Raw genomic sequence first — 27050 nt, forward strand, 5'->3', positions numbered from 1 at the left:
TTTTTTTTTTTTTTTCCAAAGATAGATGGTTTTGAAATATTTTGATTTCAGTATGAGATGTTTTAAATGATAGTTCATGCTTTTTTCCACACCTCTGTCTTGTTGGAGGGAAAAAAAAGAGATTGATACTGAACCAGGATGAGCTGTCAAAATGTCAGGAACTGTTGCAAGATGAAAATAATTTTATTTTTATTGGTTCTACCTGCAAGCAGCCACAGTGCTCTCACTTCTTCCTGGTGTGTGTTCCGGTGCATGGAGTCCAGCCATCATACCTCCCTCATTTTGACTCATCATTGTAAAGCAGCAAGTCCACAGATGTGAAGCTAACAGTGCAGATGTCACCGTAAAGATTCAAAACGTATTTACATGTACAGATTTAGTCTTGTTGACTGTGTAGTCACAGATGCATCAGAGGAGTCCGTACAAAGCACAGGCTTTGTTAGCTTTGGTGTGATTTCGTGCACTGGCCACATCTCTACCCAAATGAATGACGGGCCGTATGTTTTCTGACTGCCTTTGCCTCTCTTGGATCTTCTCTGTCTGTAGTTATACCAAACCTGGTGAATCATTTCCTTGAAAGGTCGGGTAGTCAAAGTGTAGAGAAGAGGATTCAAAGCGCTATTTATTGGCAAGATAAAAATCACCACCCAAGACGTTATGGTACCTTGGGGAGGGAAAGAGAAAGGAAGCTGTAGTAGCATTTGTACACATTAATTAATGCAAGGAGTTCATGCTTATGAAGCACAGCTACCCGCTAAGAGGCTGGCACAGTTCTTGTTCTGGCTGAGCCCCAGTTTCTTGACCCACATATTTTTCTCTCTGCTTTGCTCCCTGTCTCTTAATGTGATCACTGTTTGCCAGCCTCTTTCCATAATAAGCGATATGCAATCATATCTATGTCCCTGATGTCCTGTCCCTTCCCTAAGCAATATCCTCCAGCCCCTTCTTCCCCGCAGAGGCTGGTTTAGCTCCTCTGCACCAGCTCTCTGTTCTTTCCCATGTGAAGGGCATTGTATACATCCGTGTTTTCTTCTAGCCCTCTCCGTAAGGGTCTCCATACTCACACCTCCCTCCTTTGTCACAGTTTCCTGCTCTCCTGCCTATATCAGGGTCTGGGTGAATTTTTCTTCCACCCCCCTCTCATCCTTATTGTTTGGGAGATTAATTGGAATGTTAGCTGAGGGGTAAGCAGAGAAGGGACAGGACTGTAGCGCTGAAAGGTGCTCATGGGCACCCTCAACTGCATTGTTTGATTTGTAAAGCAATTGCAGAACCATTCCAAGCTGTACAAACAGCTTTATATGCACTGCCTTCTCCCCTGCTTTCCAGCTTGGTGATTTTGCTGCAGTATCAATGCATGTCTATGAGGCCTGATTTGAAAGCTGTCACAGTGTATCCCGCCAAAAAAGAAATGCAATTTAAAACTCCTGTAAAGTTAGACAAACATCTGTGATGTATTTAACTTTATGAAATGGTTTTGTAATATTTAACACAGTCTGTCTAATGCAGAATGTTTACTTGCTGAATCCAAGATCACCCTGCGGTTTAGCAAGATTTCTTCTAGATTTCCTGACTCAGAATACATCTGCTTCTACTTTTTACAACATTTTCTTTAAAATCTCTTAGATGGTTTGATAACTTCATGAAGAAGCAATTTACAAAAATTTAATATAACTGAGAAATATTTGACATGATCAACATAACTTTCAGATGTTTAACATTCAAGTCAAAACTTGGAAAAGGTAACTCCCAACACTTCTGGTCAGCACAGGAGACAAAATTCTGAGCTAAAATATTTTCTCACTGATGCGGTGTTGCCACATACAGCCGTATGCCGAATCTGACTCCGCTGCTGCTGGTGCTACTCTTTGTGCTAACATGTTCTTCCCGACATGGTTTACAAGCCCTACGTAAAGATGTTATTCCTCTAGCATGTACGGTTATAGCAAAGAGAAGGAAGGAAAGAAGCTGTAATTTTCAATCTTTTAGGTTACGCTGCGTTTACATGGAAAAGTTTTTCCTAGCATGAAGAAGGTTAAGCACAGTGTTACATAACTTACTGTATGAAATCTAAGTATCAGTTTGTAAAAGAAAGTATTTCAGGGTAAGAATTGTATGGTTAAATAAAGATAGGAAACACTGTATTATCTTTAGCCATGGTTAAGAAACCACCAAAAGCCATCACATGAAAAAAGCAAATCCAATTCAAACTTGGTTTGCAAATATATTTCGTGCATTTCCTAGGTATTCTGTGGAGACAGACTTTAAAGATTTGAATCTCTGTTGTTTTGGGTGACTCAAAGGTAACAAGTTCTTGATGATGATAGCAATATAGTCCAATGCAGTAATAAAACAAACTATAATTCAATACATCATGTGTGCATCTATACAGATAAATATAGATAAATAGCATATAGTTCATGATAATAATATAGTTCAATATGTTAATTTTTTTTTTCTTCTAAACTGGAAATGATCTTTATACAGACACAGCTGCAACAGCTGCAAAAGGAAGAACATACCTGGTATTTCTACCTGAAGTAAAGAAAGGAGTTTCAAAATAAAAATGGGTATCCAACATAGTGCATCAGTAAATACAATGAAGAAAAAACGTTTGGCAAGGGTCATCTCTTTTTTGATATGATTCCGAATTTCAGTAGCCATAATAGCTGTTTGGTGAACACTGTAGAACATACTTCCATAGGAAAACACAATGATAATAAAAGCAGCCAAGTTTACACCTGTTGAAGAAGTTAAAATTAGTTATGATTTAACAGCACAACGGCAATTAAACATCACCTATCTGCAAGATGAATAGTAAAGAAAAGTCCTTTATCTAAACTGCTAGTCCCACAGAATTAAGTTGCCAGACAATCTAAGTCTGTCTTCATCCAAACACTGAATTATGGACTCTACTCCAGTATTTAAATTATCGTTGCCTGACAAATAGCTGCCATCGGATCCAAACTGTGCAGTTCTTCTCTAGTCTTAATGTTGCTTTACTTCCCTGACAAAATTCATTCACTTAGGAATTTAATGATCCTAACCTCTTTCTGCTTTCTGAGCCCTTCATGCATTTTAAGATATGTAAGTATCAATCTAAATCAGTAAAACTCTCAGGCTGGAAAAAGTCTGTAAGTACATCTAAGTGAACATCACAGCAAAGCTGCCATGTATGTTTGAAAATCGGGTTTATTATCATATAAAAGGAAGGCTCGAAATGTATATAAAGAAAAAAGGCAACTTACCTAAAAAAATGACAACAGAATAAATCTGACTTCCTGTACTTTCTGATTGCTCTGAGTGAAGAGGAAAACAGACGCCATTGGTGCCATAGTAGTTCCTGAAAAATTCCTTATTGCTCAGTGGAATAAAAGCAACAGCAAACCCAATTATCCAGATGAGAACTAAAATGGAAATTGTCCTGCATTTTCTGGGCTTCAAACACCTAAAAGGATAAACTATGCAGATGTATTTTTCCAAAGTCAGGTAAGTCAATAATAATACTGACACCTCTGTAGACAGAATAGCCAGCGATCCCACCAATTGACAATGAATACTGTCCATCCACAACTGAGCGTGCTTGTTGTATTCTCCACGATATTTAAGATCAAAAGCTCCAATCACAAATAAATATATTCCCATCAGACAGTCAGCACCTGTGGGCATAGTGCTTAACATCATTATTCACACATCTGAATTTCCCATGCTCTTTGTGTGTATGTCTATGAAAATGAGATATACACACGTATATATCAGTACACATTTATGTCAAATAATACATAGTCATAAAATCAGTATTATAGTCAGAACACTATTGTTTTCAGACTGATCTATTGAAGCTCAAATAAAATTGGTTTGCAAGCAGCAAAGAGATATATTTTAATTTATAGAAATATCCTTGCAAACCTTTTTTTTTTTTTTTTTTTTTTTTGGATTAGGTGTTATTCCTTTTTGATATTGACATCTTGCTTAAGATAGTTTGCTTTGAGCGAAGCATCTCTCCTGGCCTCAAAGTTTAGTTTTTATTTGTCCACCTGTTAATAGTTCAAAACTGATGTGTACAGGCTCCTGCTAAGACTTGAAAGTAGTCAGCAAACACAAACAACGTAATTCTTGCTCAGCAAGAATTAGCATAGCAGGGAAAGGCAGAAGACAGACGGAAGCTCCTGTGCAAGCCCGGGGTAACACCAAGAGGCATCGCTGTGACATTCCTTGAGCTGCTTTTTGAGCATCCAAATGAGAGCTTCTGTTCTAGACCCTCAACACAGTCTCAATAGTCCTCACATGTTCAGACATGTGCCACATCCTCCAAAATGATGATGCTGAATTACAAACCATGAGCATAACTGATGACAAATTTGGCAATTATTTAATTCCTGCATTTGCTTTTATTTTCAAGTCTTCTGCAGCCAGGAAGACAATAAGCCTTGTTTGCTTTTTAAGCATATTGAAATATCATGATCCCTCTTCTCTTCCCCTATTGCATTTTACATGGGATTTCTAAGAAAAGGCTTAATCATAAATATTTCTCTAATAGTAGCACTAGCAGGTGAAGAGGAGCTGTCTCCATGGAGCTGAAGCCTTCTCAGGTATTTTTATCAGTTTTGGGTGGTGCTCAGACTGCTCCAATGGTTAAACAACAAAGTTTCAGGATCACTGACCTGTTATCTAGAAATGTTGCAACCATTTTATCCAGTGGTGACAATTATATTTCAAAATGCAAATGATAGCATTTGTGAAATAGTTTAGATAGGCTGTCTTGCACTGAGATGAGATACTAGAGACTGTAATACAGTCTCATATAAAAACTATAATTCTTAATACTGAGAAGCTAGGAGTTGGTAGAATTTCTGTATTTGTATAAATTTGCTTGTGAAAAAAAAGCACAACAGAATAACTACACACAATAATGTTTACACACACAAATTGCTATTTACTCAAAAGGGCATACCAGTATTTAGCTTTATGGGTCTTTTTTTTTTTTTTTTTAAATTATTTTTTCTTCTTGCTGAAGAAAATGAGGGTTTGACACAATATCTCCATTATTAAAATCAAACACAAAACCCTTGTATGCTATCAACTGCCTGTTGTTACAGAACAAAGGCAGCATCTAACAAACTTCCTGGTGTCTAAGATACAGCATTTTGTATTGCCATTCACAAGAGCACAAAAGTTCAGTTAATCCCAAGCTGGAAATACATCACTATATTATAATTTCAGATGTTGTACACACTATCAGTAGAGTAAAGCAATATTCTTTTACTTTTATGCACAGAATACTCACAGCAGAGAGACATTATTGAGATGGCGTGGAGCTTATTTTCCGATCTGATGTAAGGCCTCATACAGATAACAAAAATATTTCCAAAGCAAGTGATGGCAGATACAACCCAGACAAACACTCTCTGTATAATGCTAGCTAAGAGATTCTCAAGGGATGAAATCCCATCGGTATTAGGCTTACAGCTGCGCACATGAGGGGCATATCCACAGTACTGGAATTTCTTAAAATATCTAAATGCAAGAAACAAAACAAAACAAAACAGAAAATAGATGGCTCCAGTAAAACTCTCTAGTAACTATTCAGAGAACATTCTGAAAGAAGAAAAATGAATTTAAAATTGTCAAATTTGACAACTACTTGCATACTAAACGCTTTTGTTTTTACTTATTCTGCAAGTTGTGTAATTCAGACCAAAGAAAGTGAACTGGAATAATCTACTTACATGTGGGAGAGGTTTCTAAGGGGTCTGAACATTCTTCTCTGGATGTTTGCAATATCAATGCCCTCCAAGCTGCTGTAAACAATATACTCTTAATAAAACACAATATAAACTCAATAGTAGAAGAACAAGCTTAATGAGCATTTAATTGAGTTCCTACGATTATATGAAACTAGAGATGAACTTTAATTGCATCTAATCTGTCACTCTTTGAAACTTGAACAGAAAGTCTACATGAAAGCTAAAGTGGAACAAAATGAATCTCACTTAACTCTAATAAGCATTCTGTTCTTCCAAAATCACAGAGAAGGCTCTTTTAGTGCTCTCAGCAGTGCAATCGATGATTATTATGTTGTCCTTCCAAAGTATTGTTCTACCCATGTTCTTTCATCATCTCTGGGAAAATAATAACTTGTTCCAATAGTAATATTTTACATTTCTGTCCCAGGGAGTGCTTTGCTAGAAAAACAAACCACTGCAGGAATTCAGTCTTTATCGTGTCAAGATCAGCAGGAAGTTGGTACACAGAACCCAGCATGGAAGGGAAAATGCTGGATTTCTGGTGACACACAGGTGGGATTTATTATTTTATTTTTTAATGTATGGAAAATGGCACTATTATTTCTCCTGCAGTGCTAGATCAGTAACGTGTAACTGGTAAGCTGTTCTTTTAGAACTTCTTCTAGACTATTCTTCACGGTGCATTAGATGTGCACCATGTCTTCTAGACTGCAGCCTGTCAGGAGGGCTTTGGTTGTTCTTGTGTGTAGCCTCATTTGAATTTACTGTTCAATGCTTTGTGTGCAATATTCATGTGAGTTCTGAACACATTTAGGCAAAAGTGGAGAAAGGTATTAGTCTTAATGGTTATTTGCTTTGGGCTGGTGGACAGTTTTGCTTGGAGACAGGAATAGGGTCCCAAATATGGAAACTTCTTAGTCTTAATTAAGCACTGAATGAATCCTGGGGCATGCTTTCCCTAAATATTCCTACCATTTCAACATAGGAAAGAGAAAACGGATGTTCTACACACTGAGTGCTGAAACATACTGTTTCCTACAGATCTGCCTCCAGGTTTATCAACATTCCTAACTTAAAAATATCAAAGGTCCTGACCACTCAATTGCGTGAGGTCTTTGATGTCAAATAATGGCTAAAGTATATGCTGAAGCCTGACTGCTAGGGAGGTAATTAATTATTTTCTGTGCTCAGCTATTTATTTTCATGTAACTTGTACAGATTTCGTATTTTCAGGTCTTTAGCTATTTGTCTAATTCAGTTGAATTTGGCCACTTGAGTCCAAACTGTTGTAAGGAAAGGGGACTGATCAACAAAGGCACATGCTCTGCGGCTCCTCGCTGCAACTCGGGTCAAATCATAAACTCTGTTTACTCCCCTATCCAGGGAAACATCTTTTTGGATCTCCATGGCCATTTTGAAGTTATAAATGGGGAAAACAAATGCTTTGTTCTACTGAGCTGGTTGGTTATTGCAGATATGAATTTGCCTACGAAGATAAATTTAATCTACCACAGGATATTTTCAGCTTTGCACGACTGTCACTACACCATCACTCAGTTTCAGCAAGGGCTCTACTGGCAGAATTCATGTTACAGCCGCTGTGTTAGTGCAGCCACAAAAATTCCCCCTAAACTTCAGAGATTTGCAAAAGCCCCATCCCCTCTGACATGACAACTGAATTGTGCCACAAGTTGTGCAAGGTCAAAGTAGGGTTGCATTAATCCTGCTCTGTAACAGTGGAAAACATCCTTCATGAAGCAGAATTTTTTATTTTATTTTATTTATTTTTTTTTTTTTTTTGAGAAATGTTCATTATGATACCAGAATTTAAATGAAGGTAAATAGGAACATTGTTAATAGTTATTTTCTAGGTTGAAATTATTGAGGATCATAACTATAAACTATTTCAATGGCAATTTCTTTTAAAACATAATTTGGAGGAGATGTGTATTATCCCATAGTAAATAAAAATAAATTATTGCAGAGAAATACTTGATACTTACAGGGATTTGAGTTTAATTAGAAAATCAAACTGGTCTATTTGAATTTTCTTGATAGGGTTATAAGAAAGGTTCCTGTAAATACAACACAGATTTAAGCAATTCTGCACGTTTTATTTACAGTTTGTTCCAAAGATAAAGTAAAAATACATAATTCATGTGTGTTTTCAGTCCTGTAGGAAGGACTCGTATTATCGGCAGTTAAAACTGCAAATTGTATCATTCATTTAGCATTATTCAGCTTGCTAAGCCAGTGGAAAGAGTAGTCATTTGCTCCACAGGCGTATGATCGCCACATACACACACACACACACACACCCGTATCTCCCTGCTTGACACTTAAAGGTTTTGACTATAGAAATACTTCCGTTTTAAACTTTTAGGAGTTATATTTTAAGTAAAATAATGTAGTTGAATTGAATGCATTTAAAATCAGAATTTAAAATTTAGTTTGATTGTTGATAAAATCCATCTTTTCATAATGATTTGTGTGAATTCAAAAAGAGACAGAGGCAATGGAATGTAAAAACAGACATTAGTGCTGTTACTCTGCACAGGAGTATTTCTAGATATATTCCCTATTTCTTCTCCCTATAACTTTTTCTTATGTTTTTGTTTTGATGCTGTAACTGAAACATGCAAACACAGTATATGCGGCTGATAACACTTAGTTGCCCCAGTATGTTGTGACTGATCCCAAGAGGCCTGGAAAAACAGAAAAATAAGTTGTTGTACATACTGACACCTGGTTAAAAATAGTTACAGGATTTTTCAGCTGTGCCTGACAGAGGTAGACACAGGGACTTTGCTCAGGAAGGTTAAGCTTCAGTGGAACAGTTGCTCACAGCAACAGACAAAAAATCAATACTTTCTCAAAAGGTACATAGGTTATACATAGCTATTAGGTCCACTGGGGAGTCTTGCTGCTGCCCTGACATCTTCCTGGTTTAAAATCAAAATGCGGGATAAAGGTAGGATAAAATGTACTGGCTTGTGCTCTGGAGATTTTTCAATTTTGTGACTAGCATCTCTTTCAGATTATGTGAGAAAGACTGGGACTTTCCAGTGGCAGCATTTGAATTTTTCTATGTACATATTATGGAAAAAGAAAGAATGCCTTTCTAGTTTTATATTTTTTTTTTTTTTGGAACTTTTACAAGAAAAAAGCAGTTGCTAACAAGGCATCTGTAAGAACCTCTTAAACATTTATTTTTAGAGCCAAATCACTGTAGCACATTAAAAACTCCTATTGAAATTATGAAGTTCTGATACAGCTAGCATAGCTCATCTTTCATATGGTAACAAGATCTAGAAAAGACTGAATTTGAACTTGCTCTCTTTTTGGACATGAAAATAACCATCTTTTACAAAAATAATATCAAAATAATGATATATACATTTCTTTTTCTTTTGGTTTAAGTGTTTTTAGGCAGAGCTAATATGATACATACAAACAGTCATGCTCTTTTCTATCCTGGCATTCATGACTGAAATCACGTTATATGAGTAACATATAGTTATATAATAATAAGAAGAAGAATCAAGAATCCTTACAGTTGTGAAAGCTCCTTTAGATCCTTAAATATATATGGAGGAAGTGATTCAATCTTGTTGCTAGCCAAGTCTCTGCAGAAACAGCCATAGGTGGGATATCATAAGTTCCTAGTAGGTTCAGTTGTTTTGCTGAAGAGTTTTGTAATTCCAAGATACATGGTTTTATTCTATTTGCCAATTAGAATATTATTTATTATATAGGTTTATCAGAAACATGGACTGTTAAAGAATGCTGATAAAACAACATAGAAAGCTAGATCCACTAGATTTCCCTTAGCTTAGTTCAAATATGTCATTAGATACATAATTTATTATCAGTATATGTACATGAAAAAGAAATTGAAATACACTTAATTTGAGTTGCAGGAATTTAGAAATAAATTAAACATATTGTTTCATGATGGAACTGTCTCTCATCTCACATGGGTTAGCCAACACTACATCTTTATTTTTACTGAACATGGCGAGTATTAATCACTGTAGACAGAGAAGTAAGGACCTCAGCACAGAAGATACAGGCAAACCAGTCTAAAAGACAATGAAGACACACGTGCACCTAGAGTGTGGTGATATTCTATTAATTATTAATAATTAAGATTAATTAATATTATTCTATTCAGGTTATGTAATGACCTTATGAGCAAAATGACAATATTATTGAGAATCTCAGAGTATTACTTTATTGCCTATTTCTTCCTTGTTAAATATATGGAAAAAAACTGAGGATAGGTGCTATTTCCAGAGCATGTCATGTGAAATAGAATTTATGTTAAATTTATGTTAAATGACATATGCAAAATAAACTGTAAAACTTTATGACTTGTTCTACAAGTAAAAGAAAAAAATGACTCACAATTCGTCTAACATCTGGAGAGAAGAAAAACTGTTTTCATTTAAAGAGCTGATTTTATTTCGCCTCATCACCCTGAAAGGAGAAAACAAGCTTATATTGCTGTTGCTTGAAAACTACTTGTTTTTGAAGAATACTTCACAAACTTTTAAAATTCTTTCTTAGCTAGATCTTCAAATATTTGCCTCACTAATTTAGCTAACAAACTGATTGATATAGAAACTTACAGTTTTACAATTCCACAAATAACTTCTGTTGTCTATGCATGCATTTGTGGGTATATCGTGTGCTCTTTTAGCTGTATTGGTACCTACCAACAACTAAAGTACAGAAGGATATGATAGCACAGTAGATTACGAGAGATTACGAGTAGATTACGAATCTACGAGTAGATTATGATAGCACAGTTGATTACAAGAATTCAAGATATTTTAAGGAATAAAACAAATTCTTGACAAAAACTTGAACGTTCAAACTCTGTATCCCTGGCAGTGTTCAAGGCCAGGTTGGATAGGGCTGTGGGCAACCTGGTCTGGTGGGAGGTGTCCCTGTTCATGGCGGGGGGTTGGAACTGGATGGTCCTGAAGGTCCCTTCCAACCCAAATAATTCTGTGATTCTTTGATTCCTTCAGTTAAGTTCATTTAGACATGCTGCCATTCTAGTGCTCTTTATTCACTCAAGTCTTTCCATTATCCATAGGAGGCCAATATAAATTTTCTGAGATCAGGAGAAAGATAAATTGGGCTAGGCAGCTTGGGACCTAACAGCAGCTTGGAAACAAGCACACAGTTGTGCAACTTTTCCTTCAGTCATATTTCATCTGTCACTGTGCTTTCTCCTTAAATAAACAACCTGGACTTTAAAGGCAAAGAAAAAGCCAAGAATGTGGATCCCACAGAAGATTTAACAATTTGAAAAGTGACAACTACTATGTAGCATATGAATCGATCAAAAGATAGATTGGATTTTCTGAAGATCATTACAACATCACTGAGGATAATTTGATGAGAATTTTGAAATTGATGGGCCAACCAACTGGGCCATTAAACTTTTTAAAATAAAGAAATAAGCAACCTATTTTGTATTTTTGCCTCTTTTTAGTATAACATTTTTTTCCTTCTCTCCCAAGTAAGAAGTTAAAATGACATTTTCTGAATCTTATTATCAGTCAAAATCACTTCAGTGAAGCTTAGTTACATACATCAAGGATGAATTCTGCTATAAATTTAAACAGTGTAACCACTGTATAGTGCTCATTTTAAACTGAGCATTTTAATTTAATCTCTTTGGCATCTAAATAACTATGATACTCAGGAAAATTTTAGCTCAAATATAAATCATATGGCTGGCTAACGTATCCTGTTACTTACAGTACAGTTAGAGTGTTGCAGGAGAAAAAAGTGGTATTTCTTAAATGATGGATATGGTTGCCTTCAAGGTCTCTAGGATATAAAAACAAAACATTAATCATAAAAAAAAAAAAATTATTTCATTCAGACAGTTATTCTAAGTTAACTAAAGAAAAATACTACCAGAACGTCATGATTGCATAAAAGAGAACAGAAACCAGACATCTGTTTTTTTCTACACACCTGGCTGATGACTCCAGGTCATCAATCCAGCTGGCACTCTGTAAGATCATTCCAGTGCCCATTAGAAAAAGTGGTATGGAAGTACAATACAAAGACAAGAAAATAGTATTTTTCTAGTGAAATATAAGGTAGACTTACAGCCAGTTTAGTCTTGGCATATATTGGCACAGAGGTTTGTCAGGTAAACGAGCAAGAGAATTATTCATCATTTCTCTGAGAAAAAAAGTAAAATAAATTATAGCTGACTTTATTTGCCAAAAATTACCTAATAGAAAAAAATTCTTCTCTCTTATATTTGTACTTTTGGAAAAAGGCAGTCAAACCTTGATTCATTTCTCAGAGTCTTAGAGGCAGTATTATTTTCTTAAACTTCCATATATTCCCTATGGTATTCAATAGAGCACTATTTTATCTTTGACTTGTTAGTTACCAGGTAAAGGGAAGATGCTCATTCCATAGCGTTTTAAATAAAACAAAGCAAGTCAATTTGAATATTTTGACTATGCTGTCATTACATGTAATTTCTATCAGTGATGCAGGAAGGGGGAGGTGGAGGGAGGTTTGCCTCCAGGCTGCAGAGGAAGGGGTCTCTTGTGTTGGCAGGTGGAGAGGACAAGAACAGCTTATGGACAGGGTCTCGGAGAGAGAAGTTGGGCTGCTGCCAAAGGTCAGGCAGGAGCTGTGGAGCAGCGCTGGCTATCCATACCCCTACCTCCTGTGGGCAACTGGCACCCACTGCTGCAGCTGCCATGTTCTTTTCCTCTCAGTGCTGTAGTCTTTTTGCTTTTTTGCTCTTTTTTTTTTTTTTTTTTTCCTCCCAACTATCTTCCTATGCTTTTCCAGATACCATATGTCTGCTGCTACCAAAATCCTCCTACTCTAGCATGTCACACCTGGCAGCAAGAAACAGCAGCATCTTTACCGTCCTCATTTAGGTGTTTCCCACTCCCATACGTGGAGTGGAAAGCTTTGCAGGCTTTCCTGGGAGAGAACCCAGCGCTTGCCAAGGATGTTAGTTGTAGATTCATTTTATAAAGCGTAGGATCTCACACATCCTGTCTGGCCTCTTGTGTGGCTTCAGGAAAGCAATTGTGTTCATATTGATTTTGGTAGTTCATAGCTGCATTTGGGTCATTTATCTATGTAAAATGGACTGAAATGATGGGCTCCACTGGGGCTGGGTACTCTGAAATAGAAGCTCTCCTACAACAGCAAACAATATATTGTGGTGAGAGAGCACAATAATTATAAAAAGTGTTTGTCTGTTTTTAAATATATCTGTCCTTCCTGTTCTGTTCTTTTAGATAACACTTTTGGTTCTTATTCCATACTTACAGGAGAATAAGTGATTTGAGTCCGTAAAATGTTAATGGAGAGATCCGATTTATTCTATTATTTTCAATTATCCTATAAATTACAGCAAAGCATGTATCAGATTGATAGTTGACTACAGTCTTAAATTGAACAGATGATAAAAAAAATAATGTACTTTGCACTCACATTTTTCAAATGCCCATTCAAACTACTTAAATAAAAATTGGCACAGTACTACATAGTATGTCAGGGTATTCATCAAAATAATTGCCTTTCAGAAGAATTAAATATTTTTTAGAAATTTTTAACTTAGAGAAAGTAATTACTTTCAATTTAGAAAAAGGGTGTTTTCATGCTTGTTTTAAAATTCTTTGATCAAGACTTTGAATGGATTCTCTGTGAAAACAAAGCACTACTACAAAACAGTGTTCCAAGGTAATCCATCAGTTCAAAACACATAGAAAAACGTTAGATACATTGTTATATGCTTATTTTTAATAATTTTACTGAGTCAAAATAGTATTTAATTTTCATCTGTCTAAATGCAGGAATAAATCAATAGTTCAGATGATAAAGTCATTTTTTTCTGGGACATATCAAGTACTACTTAAAGGTAAAGACCTGCCCCCAAATCATTTCTACTCTTGTAGTGACTGAGTTATTTAATGTAATAATATGTAACAAGCAATTACTAATAATGATAGTTAGGATTGTAAACTAAGTTAGGCAACTGAGATGCTGCTCTCATAGAGTATAACTTGAGTTCCTTAATTATTATCTAGTACTAAAGTACTGCTACACACAAAAATGAAAGCAGTCCATACATTATTATACTGCTTCAATTATTCCTTGATAAAATAAGCATACAAATAAGAAAATAACATACAGCCATTCAAGTTTATGGAGATCTTCAAAGACACCAGGCTTCAAATTGGTTAACTTGTTGTTACTCAGGTATCTGAATCAAGATCAATAAAAGATAAACAAATGGGATGCATCAGATACATGAACATGAGTTTCAAGACCTTTCCTTGATAACTTGTAAGAATACATCTTTTTTAATTTATTTTTTTACAATTATTATTTTTGATTATGGCAATGTTCATGCCTTTCCTTGAAAAATAACCCACTTAATAAGCAAAACACCGCCTCATATGTGATTCCAGCCTCTCTTTTCATCAAGAAAGCCAATTTTCTTTGTCAGTAGGGGATGTCCAGGCATGTGTCTTTCGTAGAAATGCCAGACCTAAGTTGATCTCTCCATAGTGAAGACTTCTAGAAAAAATTCGTGGAACATTTTGTCTTATCTATAAGAAAATAGCAATGTTAAGCATTTTCACTGCCACATTTTAGGCCCATTCCAGTTTCCTTCTGTGGAGCGATTAGTTCCATGAAGTTTTCTGGGATCATGCTCAGTCTTTGCTAAGGACATTAGTCATGAATACCAGAATCATGGAAAAGGAAACCCGGAGAAAATAAGGGTGGCACTATAAATGGTCTGGGAAGGTAATAACAGCAGCTGTAATAACTGAAAATCATTAACCACACTCATGAAGGAAAAGTAAAATGTACAACAGAAAAAAACTTAAAAAACACTATAGAAAGAAACAAACAAAAAACTGAACAATTTATGTATCATCTCTTTCAGTGAGATATTTCCTTAAAAGTTAAAAGCACCTTTCAAAAAGCTGCTGCAAAATAATGAAAAAAAAAAAAAAAGTGTTCTTTTTATTACTGATACTGGTTGCTTTGGTTTGCTTCTGTAAACCAGAATAGCATGTTAAAGAGTTTCCATTCAATGCACTTTCTTGCTTTTGTTTCACTCCTTTTTCATTCTTTCTGCCTTGTGCAAAGTAACTACCACATTGTCTCCTTCTTCCATTCCACATAGTTGGGGAATAGGAGTATAGTATAGAGCTCAATTGTATTTTCAAAATATTGTCCTATCAGATAAACTTAAATAGACAGAAATAGCACAAATAGCTCTTTATATATCGTTTTCTTGATCATATCATCAATCATTTTGCAATTTCCTAACACTGAAATAAATGAGATATTTGTAGCAATTCTCAGAGCTGTTCATGCTGCTCTTCATTTAAATAGTCCTAAAGCAATACTTACAGTTTTGTCAAGTTGTATAAACCTTTGAAAGCATGTTTGGATACAGCTCTGATTTTATTATTCTGAAGATACCTAAGAAGATACAACAATAACAATAATTGATTCTCCAGGCATGCAGTCTAATCAATCATAAATAAAGAATTAAAATCTATCAACTAAACTGAATTAATACGTGATACTGGAAAAGGAGCTGTCAAACTTGTTACACTCTAAATGTGACAATAATAATTTCATAGCTCTTGTCGAAAATACTGCAAAAATGTTTTAAAATAAATAAAAACTCACGGCAAAATTACAAAATTCATGCAAAGAGACACTTGGTTTGCTTAAGATGAACAAAGAAATGCTTTTACTTGACATTCTGTTTTAGGTTCCAATCTTGCAGTCCTTACCTTTGTGACCTGACTTTTATGTTTAGCCAGAACTCCACTACAAGCAAGAACATATTGTGTGGCAAATGTCAAATAAAAAAAATGTTTTTGACATTTCTTTTTAGAGTACCAGAGAAATTTCAAAACACTTCAAGATAATACAATAATAATGTAAAATGAATCTTGCTGATTTTCTGTAAAATAAAGAATGCTATTTTTTTCTTGTTTTTCTTCATCTACTTTGATGAAATAGTAAGTTCAAAACTACTACAATCTGCAAATGTTAAATGATTAAAAATAATTATAAAGCATTATGGTGATATTCTCTGAGAAATCTATAAATAGAAATCCTTTATATTAAACTACAGTTGATACATACAGTCCTGATGCATTCCTGTTACAAACAGTACAAATAATCAGCTTTTAGAAAATGGGTTTGTGTCAAGCACTGTTCAAAAACTTTCTGAAAACATATAGTTATCAATTCAACAAATGTTTTGTACAGGGTGGTATAACTATTTTCATGAAAACACATCTTCCAAGACTTTAAGGTAATGGTACTTTGTGAACACAAGATGGTGCTGCAGTACAGTGCAGTTTCCATAAAAGTTTTATGGTTTCTAGGAATGAACGAACCCTGTTCTAGAATTTTGCATGCAATTCTTAATTGCACTGATTCTATATAAATTAAACTCATTAAAGGCTATGATTTTTGAACAACATATTTTCTGGACATAATAAAACACAATCTGACTACCTGAAACATTATCAAATTGGTAACAGACATATAGAAGTAAAACCAATTGCCATGTGAGTAAGCTTCCCATGACAGCAGAAAAAACTAAGTGAACTTAAACTTTCACTTTGCAGAGTAAATGAATTCATACATTCCTTTCTTTTGTCATGTTGCTATTCATTATAAATCTAACTTTGTTCAGACATGATGAAATTTTAGCATTTTTCTGGTGTAAAACAATCAATATAATAAAAATTAAATATGCAGAAATTATGGTTTTGCTAAAAGAGGGATGTTAAGTCAAGCTAATTGAGCTAAACAAGGTTACACGATTACCTGATGTACTCAAGAGTAAGACAAAACAGAATTTTGAATGTAAACTGAGACTTGTCACTCAGATGTTAAGCTTTGAGTGTATGTGTTTGAGAGAGACATACAGATAGAGAGAACAAATATTTAAAGCTCTTAAATAGATATTTTAAGCTGACATGCTTCCTTACAGATTTTTAAGGTCTTGGTATTTCTTGAAAACGTCAGCAGAAAGTTTCCTTAGCAGATTTCTCTGAAGAGACCTGTAGGAATGAATGCACACAATGAAACTACTCTGTAGGTGAATTTATCCTTTTTCACGCAATTCTAATGACTTCACTGTGTTTAATGAATTTTCACAGTAAATCAAATGATTTGGCAGAAATAATTAGATATTTCCAGAAGGATCAATATTTAGGAGTGTCTCTGTATGGTTTATTAACCAAAAACAGAACAGCTCTTTTCCGTCATACTCCATTTCAGATTTGACCGCATTGATCAATTCAAGTAAAAAGCTTAAGCTAGAAGTGAGTTTGAGTTAGTTGATTAGGAGGAGACTGTGAAAAGACATGAAAAAACAAATAGGTGAGATAATCTTACCCATTTCTGTGATTTTGGAAGCTACTGTTGTCCCCATTTTCCCTATTTCATACCGACAGTACCCCTCCAATCCTCCCTCTCCAGATGATTAAAAATGTGATTAAAACAGCGTGAGTTAATGTTAATGATGTGAGACCAAGGGTATCACTAGATTCCTGATCAAGGTAGAAAGACAACAATGCAGTGGGCCATGAAGCACAGCTGTAGTCATGCGGCACCGTCACGCAGCCTTGCCTCACACTTCCTCGCCTCATCCCTCAAGGAAAGGAAAGGTGGTGTTGCTGCAGTTTGATTATGGAATAAGGTTAGTTTTGAATATGACAACAAATTAGAGCTGGGGATGCTCTACTGTCTTTTTGCTGTTTTATGTATTGGTGGTACAGGCCGTAGTTATTTTCTGCTTTCCCCTCCTGGCAGCCAACAATTGCAATAGGCAATTGCCCATTACAATGGAACTCAGAGAGCTTAGTGCTCCCTCCCAGCTTCCTGCAGTGCTGCGACTTTTGTTATTCAGCAAGAGCATGTTTGCTAATGCTAGATAATAAAAGCAACATGAGACTCTCAATATTCATACCTATTTAAGCAATAAGCCCAATACTTTATCAACAAAGAATATTCTTCAATGTCCTCAGGGCAGTTGACAAAATAATAGTTAAATCCAAGAATTTAAAATATTTGGGTATAAACTAAAACACAGATTTATTTCTATTTATTTATTCCTGACAAGGACAAAAATAATTTAGGGCACAGCTGGACTAGAACAGAGTCTAGCCCAAAAGCCAGCTTACCTGACTCACTGCTTTTTCTAAAGCTAGGACTGGGCCATTGCTTTTGAAGTCTTTGCTGACTCTGAGCCAACAGCAAGTTTAAATACTTTATAAAAAACATATGACATTCTTCATTAAACTTAATTTGAAGTTGTGTGGTAATTGAACACAGACCCAGCAAGAACCTCTGCCACACGTGGACACAAACGAGAACCGAACAGAAAGGTCTCTACCCTTGCTTTATAGGAAAGATCCTCAGGTAAGGATCGGCGATACTGCCCTCTATTCACCATACAGAAAATGGCATCTTAAGCAGTTGTGTGCACTCAAAGAGCCAGTATCAACCATTTGCAGATCTCTTCAGAAAGTTTGGATTACACATACATATCTGTATGATGACCCCCCCAATGATTAAACCCTCCTAAATAATGGCCTATTCAGAGACATTGAATGAGAACTAAAAAGATTTGCTCAAGCAGGCAGCTCTACTGAGATCAAGGTCAGTGATGATATTATCAATCCATAGACTAGGAATGTTGCCAGAATCATAGAACAATGAAAAAGTCCTAAGCATTATGTCTTAAAAGGAAACATTTATTTTAAAGATTTCTTTAGGTTTTCTGAAATTGTTGCTACTGCAAGTCACTATTACAAATATAAAATGACTTTTTTTTTTTTTTTTTTTAGTTTCTTTTCTCTCATTTTATGCAGTGAAAATCTGTACTTTAAACATCAAAGGACTGATCAACAGTGAGATACTATGCTTCCACAAACACCAGCTGAGCCAACTGGTCATAACTATATGGCTTCAGTTATGAAATGGTTGTAGAACTGATTGTCAAGCCTAAACAGAGCAAGAGGCCGCATTTCTGCATTACTTACATCATAGTTATGTTTGAAGAGACCGAAGGGACAGCACGAAGTTTGACAGCATCGCAGAAGATCTCCAGCCCTTGGCACACACATTCTGTTGGCACAGCACCAGCCACTGCATGAAAGCAAGAAGGTTGAGTGGGTGGTATGATCAGATGGGGAGAAAAGAAATATGGTGTAAAAGAACAGTGAGCTCAAAGGCAGACATAGCAGCCTATGATAAACAAAATTTAAATTAAGGCATACGTTGTTTTTACATAATTTATTGAGATCGAGGAATGCCCTAGCATTAAACATAAAGGAATATAAAAAAATGTCACCTCCTGACCTCAGTGAAAGAGCTTTTACAGCTGAGCTATAGGCTTGGTACAGGAATATGGCATGGTACACTTGTTTTTTCTTTTTCAGATTTTTGTGACCCTAGATTATTTAGTCCTTTTATATTTGCTAGAATGGGCACAGTTCTGTCTCTGTGCTTTAACTTAGTGTTTGTAGTGGATAACTGTCAGAAAATCTGTACAAATGGACAAAAGGCTGTAGATGTGGACTAGGGTTCAAGAATCATTTGATGTATGAAGAAGTGATTTGAAAGAATGTTGCCTTTATTTCACTTTGAAAAATGTGTTTCATAGTCTTTCCAGCTGTATTAACATAGTTAGATAAACATTTATATTGCCTTCCTAATTGACATGTATTTGGCACACCTTTTTCAGAAAATGAGTCACTCTTATTGGAATAGAAATTAGCTTCAATGCCTTTGTTATTCTAAGACATTAATTCTATTTTACAACAAATGAAACCACACTGTATTTCTATTTTTGATAAGCGTATTTGCAATGTATTTATTTCCAGGAATTATCAGTAATAACTACTTACAACACTCAGGTGTCTTGGTCTGAAATGCATACAGAGATTTCATTTTATTGTACTTGTCCTTTGCATAATGCTTGTCAAATTGTAGAGACCATCCATTGTTGTCTTCTAATAAAAAATAGTACACGCATTAGAAAAATAGCTTCACAAAGACTAGTAGCATCTAGTTTTGCCTCAGTTTTTATCTCAACAACAAGATTTTTACACAAAATTTAATAGAACAGTAAATGACCTTGTTTTAATATGGCTGTCTAACCACCAGTATGTACTGAGATTAAAAATTGCACGGTAGGAGCATCATCTAATACCTTCAGCAACTCAACATTTTTGTGACAGTTGCACACACACACAAAAAGGTAATAATTTACTTCAGAACTTGTTGTCTACACAGAATTCTAGTAACAGGAAGCAATCTTATTTTCCTACCTCCTTAAGTGTGCAGGTTTGTCACTTCACCAGGAAAGCTTGAATGATTACTATGTTTTTGACCACTTCTTTCAGAGCACCTTTTCAGCCTAAATTTTATTTCCCGAAAATCTAAATGAAGGCCAAGTGAACAGTGCTTTTCAAGAGAATGTGTGTCATGTTGTAACATATTCAAGCCAGTATGTCTTAAGCTCAATATGCATCTTCTTAAGCTAAGCATTATTCCATATTACCATGTGCATATATTGGAAGAGAGTGCAGATCTGTTTCTTGGATGCATACTGTATATCTGGCATCTGTAAATAACTCATCAGGTAACCACTTCAAAAACTGGACAAGAAAACACACCACCAAAAAAACCAGCAAACATACAAAAACAAACGAACTTGCTTGTGAAAACTGTGGTCTGATTTTTGTTTTACTATTTTGAGTCCAACTTCTTTTCAGCTCTGACAATGTCAGACCCTTTTAGTTTAAAGCATCTCATCTGCATGGATTTGAACCAGTAGCAGAAATGCTCCTTAGGATGGCACTCACTAGCTGGTGAGGTGAAGCATCAGTGGTAGTTGGAAGCATTATTTTGTAGTGATACCTATTGTCAAACAACATTAATGTTTGAAAACCCTGAGAAGGGCTCTGCTGAGCTTGTCGTTACTGTCTTACTTTCACTTTTATAATATGCTAGCAATGGTCTTACCCCTGGATGTTAAAAGTTTAGTTATACTTAAATAGCATGCCTCATGGACATTTATCTATGAATGTTTATATTCAAATAAGCGCTACTATTGTATCTACCATCTTGAAAACAGGTAGGCAGAAATGAAATATGTTTATACATTTGTACCTTCTCCCATTCTGAAATGGCATCTCATTCTTCATGCCAAATTACAACTCAGCTGTTTCCTCAGATACGCAGGGAAGTCATTCTACCCAGAAAGGATCTCCTTAAACCTATGGAGTGTCGGCAGATGGAGCTGTTCTGAGAGAGCCGACTGCCTAAGCCGAAAAGATACACTATAAATTCTAATTAATAGATATTTTGAAAGATTAGGAACTTCAGGCAAACTATCCTTTGTCTAATTATTAATTTGTTATGCATAAATTAAAAAGATGGAAGATTTGAGGCAAAAATAAATCACTGTCTTCAGGAATTGCTCTATTAAGAGAAAAGACTTGAAAAGTGCCTTACCTTGAAAATCCATGTGAACTAAACTATGCCCTGCAAGAATGTCAACTTCTCACCCAGAGAAGGCACTTAAGCACATTTTATTAATTTCCTTAAAAGCACCTGGTATCTGCTGATCCATTAGCAATTTTGCTGGGTCAGATCATTAAGCTGATTTTCAGCAGCAGCCTAATGCATTTTGGATGCAATGAAAACAGTTTGCAGATCTGCAGATACATTGCTCTGCAGAAAATACTCAGCAGAAGTTCAGTTTTAGGACTACTTTACAGACTTGTAGTATGGAATCTGTAATTTATGCAACAAGGAAAACAGATCCTATGTCAAGCAGTGAGTGTCTTATAAACCTGCTGTCCTGTAGTTAGGGCTGTAATGGGGCTTCCCTACCACTATTTCTGAATATTTTTTTTTAAGGAACACATCCTTTGACTTTCATTTGCAAAACTCGACCCAGCAACTGGGACGTGAAGCACCTGGTGGGAATATTATGCATGCAGAGGAGGTAAGATTTGGGATGAATATCTCACTGCAGATTTTAAAATAGAGATTTGTAAAGATATATTAAAAATAAGTTTATTCTCAGAGTATAATCAGAGCAAATAAATACTTTGCAGTCAGGAATACAGTCTCAAAATACAGAATTTCTAATCCATAATTAGAATTATGGTAAAGTTTGGACAACTAACCATTTAGATTCTGAATAAATAGTTAAAAGCCATAAATACTAATACTCTTGCAAGCCAATGGATGTATAAAGTATCATTTTTTTTTTCTGTATTTCCCTGCTTCTGATGCTGAAGAGTGGATAGATGAAATTTTATTCCACCCTTTAACATGCTTAAAATGCTTTGCCATGTGATAAAGAATTTACAAAAAGTGACCGTCATTGCAGTTCATATTTGCAGAGGGAAAGCATGAGCGGTGTCTCCTATGCTAACAGGAATGAGGGAGCAGTTTGCTATGAAGTGGAAATGCACTAGTGGTTTCAAGGAAATCAGGAGACAGATGTGTATTTTTGGGTGGCCATGAAAGAAAAGGGGGGAAAAGCAAAAATAAGAGAGAAGATGGATTATTTTGTACTGGAACCATTCCATGTGTCTAGAGTTTCAGGTCAGTTCATTTTAAATAATGGGCTTTTCTTATGGCATTGTTTTTACCTGCCTTTTACTAGAAATACAAAGGAATGTCTGACTATAACAAAACAAGTTATTCAAAGTTTTTTGACCCTCAAAAATGTTTGGTTTGGGTCAAGTCTTGTGCTGGAGTGTGGGACAGTCTTTATTTTATGCAAACTGAATCACAGATGAATGTATTATACAAATAACTATATTTAGTACAACCATTCAGTGAAGCTCTGAATGCCAGAACTGTAAATCACTTAGTGATTGTTTAGGGTTTATATGCTAGGGTTGTGACCTGTTTACCACTACTGAGATGAGGTTCTCCATACTGTCTAAGAAATGACTGGTAATAGTAGTGGTCCTGAAATCCCAAATCTATCGTTTGGGGGAGTACATCTCAGATGAGAAATTACTTTTTCCTGAGCCAGTTCTAAAATAGATTACGTTGGCTGCACTTCTGTAAAAATGAGATCTGAGAAAACAAGGCATCAGTGAATCTTCCACATGTGGAATAAATGAAATAAGTAATTGTAAACTTGACTTATCTGAATACAGATTAATGCACTGTTCCTTGCTAGAAGTTGTCAGTTACCATTTCTGATAGGAATGAGAATGAGATTATGTTAATCCTGACAAACTTCACATTTGAATAATCCTTTCAATGACAAATCCAATAAAAATATCTGCTTTGCTCAATTAAAAATACAACTCTCATTATTTAGTATTGATCTTGTAAAAAGAACATTATCTATACAACTTTCTCCTTATCTTGGCCATGTCTTCACGGTTTATTATGCAGAGAAGTGACATCAGTTAAATGCATAAGCACTGCTGCCTGCCATTCTAAAGAGCCACTCTGTCACCCTTCAGTTTTGCCTTTGCTTTTGACGGTCACAACCCATAGATGTACTACTCTCTGGCATTTATTCAAATATACTTTCCCTTGCTGTAAGAAATTACTTCAGGCTTTTCACAAAAATACCTTTTAGTATGAGGAAAACCTGTAGTCTTCAGACAAAAATGCAGGAGCAATGCCTTTTAAAACATTCACAGATGAAGAAATAATAATTGCCCTTTTCCAATGCTGAGATATGCTGATACATTCTAATAACTTATAGTAAAGCCAAAACCGTACTGAGATTTTACAGAGAGGAGTGTTGCAGTGCCTGCCTGGAACATTTGACTCTGGGAGTAAATTTCACACCCCCAGTTTAGATACCCATCTGGAGAAAATGAAGTACCTAAAAACTGGACACTTACCCGTCAAGGCAAAGCCAATTTAACACACACCAAAATATATGTTACTGCACTTTGACTGCTTCCTGTACCTGCTGATCAGTTTAAGTATAGCTTGCCTACTTATATGTGACAATGTAATCACAAAACAAACAAACAAAAAACCCCAACAGCAACAGGAATTATATCAATTCAAATGAGGTTTACACTTTTCTGGATGAGCTAGATTTCCTGCTCATATGAGTTTATTCTTGATTTTGAGATAACTTAATTAATCTGCAACTTTTAAGAAAATAAGCAGGCTCAAATTTCCAAAAGATAAATGTCTTCTCAATATTGCACCTTTATTCCTGTAAAACACTTGCACAAGGGAGTTTTCTAGTTTATATATAACAGTATTTTTGATCTAAATACATTATTTCAATTTTCTCTTCTGTTTTTTTTCTGGAACTATTTTCCATTTTTGAAATAAATATGACAAAGTAAATAAGGCAACAGCATAAATATATCTATAAAACCTTGTGTTGCTCAAAAGCTCCCTTAGCAGTAAGCCATGACACTGGAGACCAGAAGAGACAAAAGTCTAGTGAAATGTGAAAGTTCTACTTTGTTATCAACAACCTTTAAAGATATGAACAAAGAAGTTGATTAAAAGCCTCAAGAGGTTCAGCAAAGCTGTTAAATTTGCTGATAGTTTACATCAATGTAAATCTGATTATTTCAATGCCATGTAATGTGAATGAATGGCAATGAAAGAAAAAAAAATATTAAAAAATGGCCATATAGAATCAAAGAACGGTTTAGGTTGGAAGGGACCTTAAAGCCCATCCAGTTCCAACCCCTGCCATGGACAGGGACGCCTCCCACCAGGACCAGTTTGCCCAAAGCCCCATCTAGCCTGGCCATGAACACCTCCAGGGATGGGGCATCCACAGCTTTTCTGGGCAACCTGTGCCAGTGCCTCACCAACACCACAGTAAAAAAATTCTTCCTAATATCTAATCTAAGTCTACTCTCATTTAGTTTAAAGACATTACCCCTTGTCCTGTCACTAGACTCCCTGACAAAGAGTCCCCCACGGCTTTCCTGTAGGCCCCATTTAGGTACTGGAAGGCCGCTGTCTCCCCAGAGCCTTCTCTTCCCCAGGATGAACAACCCCAACTCCCTAAGGTGCCTTCAAAGGAGAGGTGCTCCAGCCCTCTGATCATCCTCGTGGCCCTCATCTGGAGCTGCTGTAATTGGTCCATGTCCTTCTTGTGCTGGGGGCCCCTAAGCTGAACGGAGCAGCAAGTGGAGTAGAGGGCGTACAATCCCCACCCTCACCCTTCTGGCAATGCTGTTTTTGATGCAGCCCAGGACACGGCTGGCTTTCTGAACTGCAAGCACACATATTTACGTTGAGCTTCTCGTCAACCAACACCCCCAGGTCCTTCTCTCAAACCATTCTCCATCCAGCCTGTATTTGTGTTTGGGATTGCCCTGACCCAAGTGCAGGATCTTGCACTTGGCCTTGTTGAACCTCATGAGATTCAGACGGGCCTATCTCTCGAGCCTGTCAAGGTCCCTCTGTATGGCATCCCTTCCCTGCAACATGTCAACAGTGCTATTATATACAACTCTTGTATTATATACAACTACATATATGAAAAATTTCCATGTGAAGCTCAAAAATTTGATATTTTCCAAAGTATATGTTACCTTCTGTGCATGCCTCTGACCTCCAAGTGTTTTCTTTTTGCTTTATAAACAGAATTTACAATCTAGGGCTCAAACATGAATTTTGTCTCATAAAAAGTGAGATTTAAATGTAAGTACAATAGAAAAAAATACCATGCCATGAAAACATGAGACTAAGTATATGATCATTCATTATTAGTTTTAATTTAAAAATAGACGTTTCAAGCTTGTCTGCAATGTTTTGAGGCAAAAATGGGAAACTTCGACTTCCTGAAATTTCACAGAATCACAGAATAGTCTAGGTTGGAAGAGACCTCCAAGATCACCGAGTCCAACCTCTGACCTAATGCTAACAAATCTTCCACTAAACCATATCCCTAAGCTCTACATCTAAACGTCTTTTAAAGACCTTCAGGGATGGTGACTCAACCACTTCCCTGGGCAGCCTATTCCAGTGACTAACAACCCGTTCAGGAAAGAAGTTCTTCTTAATATCCAACCTGAACCTCCCCTGGCACAACTTTAGCCCATTCCCCCTCGTCCTGTCACCAGGCACGTGGGAGAATAGACCAACCCCCACCTCGCTACAGCCTCCTTTCAGGTACCTGTAGAGTGCAATAAGGTTGCCCCTGAGCCTCCTCTTCTCCAGGCTAAACAGTCCCAGCTCCCTCAGCCGCTCCTCATAAGACTTGTTCTCCGGACCCTTCACCAGCTTCGTAGCCCTTCTCTGGACTCGCTCGAGCACCTCCATGTCCTTCTTGTAGCGAGGGGCCCAAAACTGAACACAGTACTCGAGGTGCGGCCTCACCAGAGCCGAGTACAGGGGGACAATCACTTCTCTGGACCTGCTGGCCACGCTGTTTCTTATGCAAGCTTCTTCCTATCCCTTATGAACAATCTTGTAATATTAAAACATGTATCTTTTGCATACATGCTTTCAAACATCCCATACAAATTTAGATTTCTGCTATGGAAATGTAGAATATGATTTAACAAATCTCTAGAACTGCAATAATCCTATAAAACTTTACAGACCTTCAAAGAAACATATACAAAAGCATTATGACAACTATACAGAATGTTATTGCTTTCATCCTGTTGAATTTATAGGCCTTTATTAAGGCAGGTAGTATGTTATATCTTATTTAACAAGGCAACCAGTCACATGCTGATGGCATCGTCCCCAGCAACAGGTGAGGACTGTGCTTTTTAGAAGCAAATATGTGCCAGACTTCAAACAGCCTGCTGCCCCAGTTCTTTCAGAAATTCACATTTGTGACTTCCATTGTATATGCAGCCTATGAGCTACAGAGACCTTAACGAACATCTATAACTGAACTTTAGATCTGGGGAGCTGAAAGCTGCCTTTTGTTCTGAGACCTCTTAGGCCTGGGAGCAAAACAATGGTAAGTGCATTTAGCCAGTGAAGAACTCCTCCGGAGAGTCACAAAACATCTTAAATTAAATCTGCATGCCTGTTCTTGCTTCACTGGACTGGAAAAATGTAGCTATGACACTGTGATTAAAAAACAAATGCACACATACTACAATCACTGCCTAACTGCCAAAAAAACAGTTTTGCAGAACTATCAGCAAAATTGTCCAGAAGCCAAATTTCTTAACACTGAGGAAACTTGTGCTCTCAAAATAGCTCAGGCTACTTTGTTCTATTAAGTACTACATAATTAAAGACCCTGCT

At 36.2% G+C, this 27050-nt stretch overlaps 1 protein-coding gene across 4 annotated transcripts in view; it reads right to left on the reverse strand.

The window, feature by feature from the left end:
• Window positions 1-27050, reverse strand: part of RXFP1 (relaxin family peptide receptor 1) — a 59518-nt gene continuing 32468 nt past the window's right edge. For 3 of the 4 annotated variants that reach the window (XM_035325910.1, XM_035325907.1, XM_035325908.1), the window contains 16 exons: window positions 19712-19816; window positions 18845-18950; window positions 16787-16858; window positions 15180-15251; window positions 13945-14016; window positions 13080-13151; window positions 11883-11957; window positions 11523-11594; window positions 10155-10226; window positions 9302-9373; window positions 7751-7822; window positions 5730-5801; window positions 5288-5517; window positions 3249-3659; window positions 2523-2741; window positions 1-664 (listed from right to left, as the gene is read on the reverse strand). In XM_035325910.1, the coding sequence (XP_035181801.1) occupies window positions 363-664; window positions 2523-2741; window positions 3249-3659; window positions 5288-5517; window positions 5730-5801; window positions 7751-7822; window positions 9302-9373; window positions 10155-10226; window positions 11523-11594; window positions 11883-11957; window positions 13080-13151; window positions 13945-14016; window positions 15180-15251; window positions 16787-16858; window positions 18845-18950; window positions 19712-19816 (2096 nt within the window). In that variant the 3' untranslated portion in view covers window positions 1-362. The remainder of the gene's footprint in view (window positions 665-2522; window positions 2742-3248; window positions 3660-5287; window positions 5518-5729; window positions 5802-7750; window positions 7823-9301; window positions 9374-10154; window positions 10227-11522; window positions 11595-11882; window positions 11958-13079; window positions 13152-13944; window positions 14017-15179; window positions 15252-16786; window positions 16859-18844; window positions 18951-19711; window positions 19817-27050) is intronic. The other variant, XM_035325909.1, reaches the window with a different exon arrangement.

Source organism: Oxyura jamaicensis, chromosome 4 (genome assembly GCF_011077185.1).
Source record: "Oxyura jamaicensis isolate SHBP4307 breed ruddy duck chromosome 4, BPBGC_Ojam_1.0, whole genome shotgun sequence".
NCBI lineage: Eukaryota > Metazoa > Chordata > Aves > Anseriformes > Anatidae > Oxyura > Oxyura jamaicensis.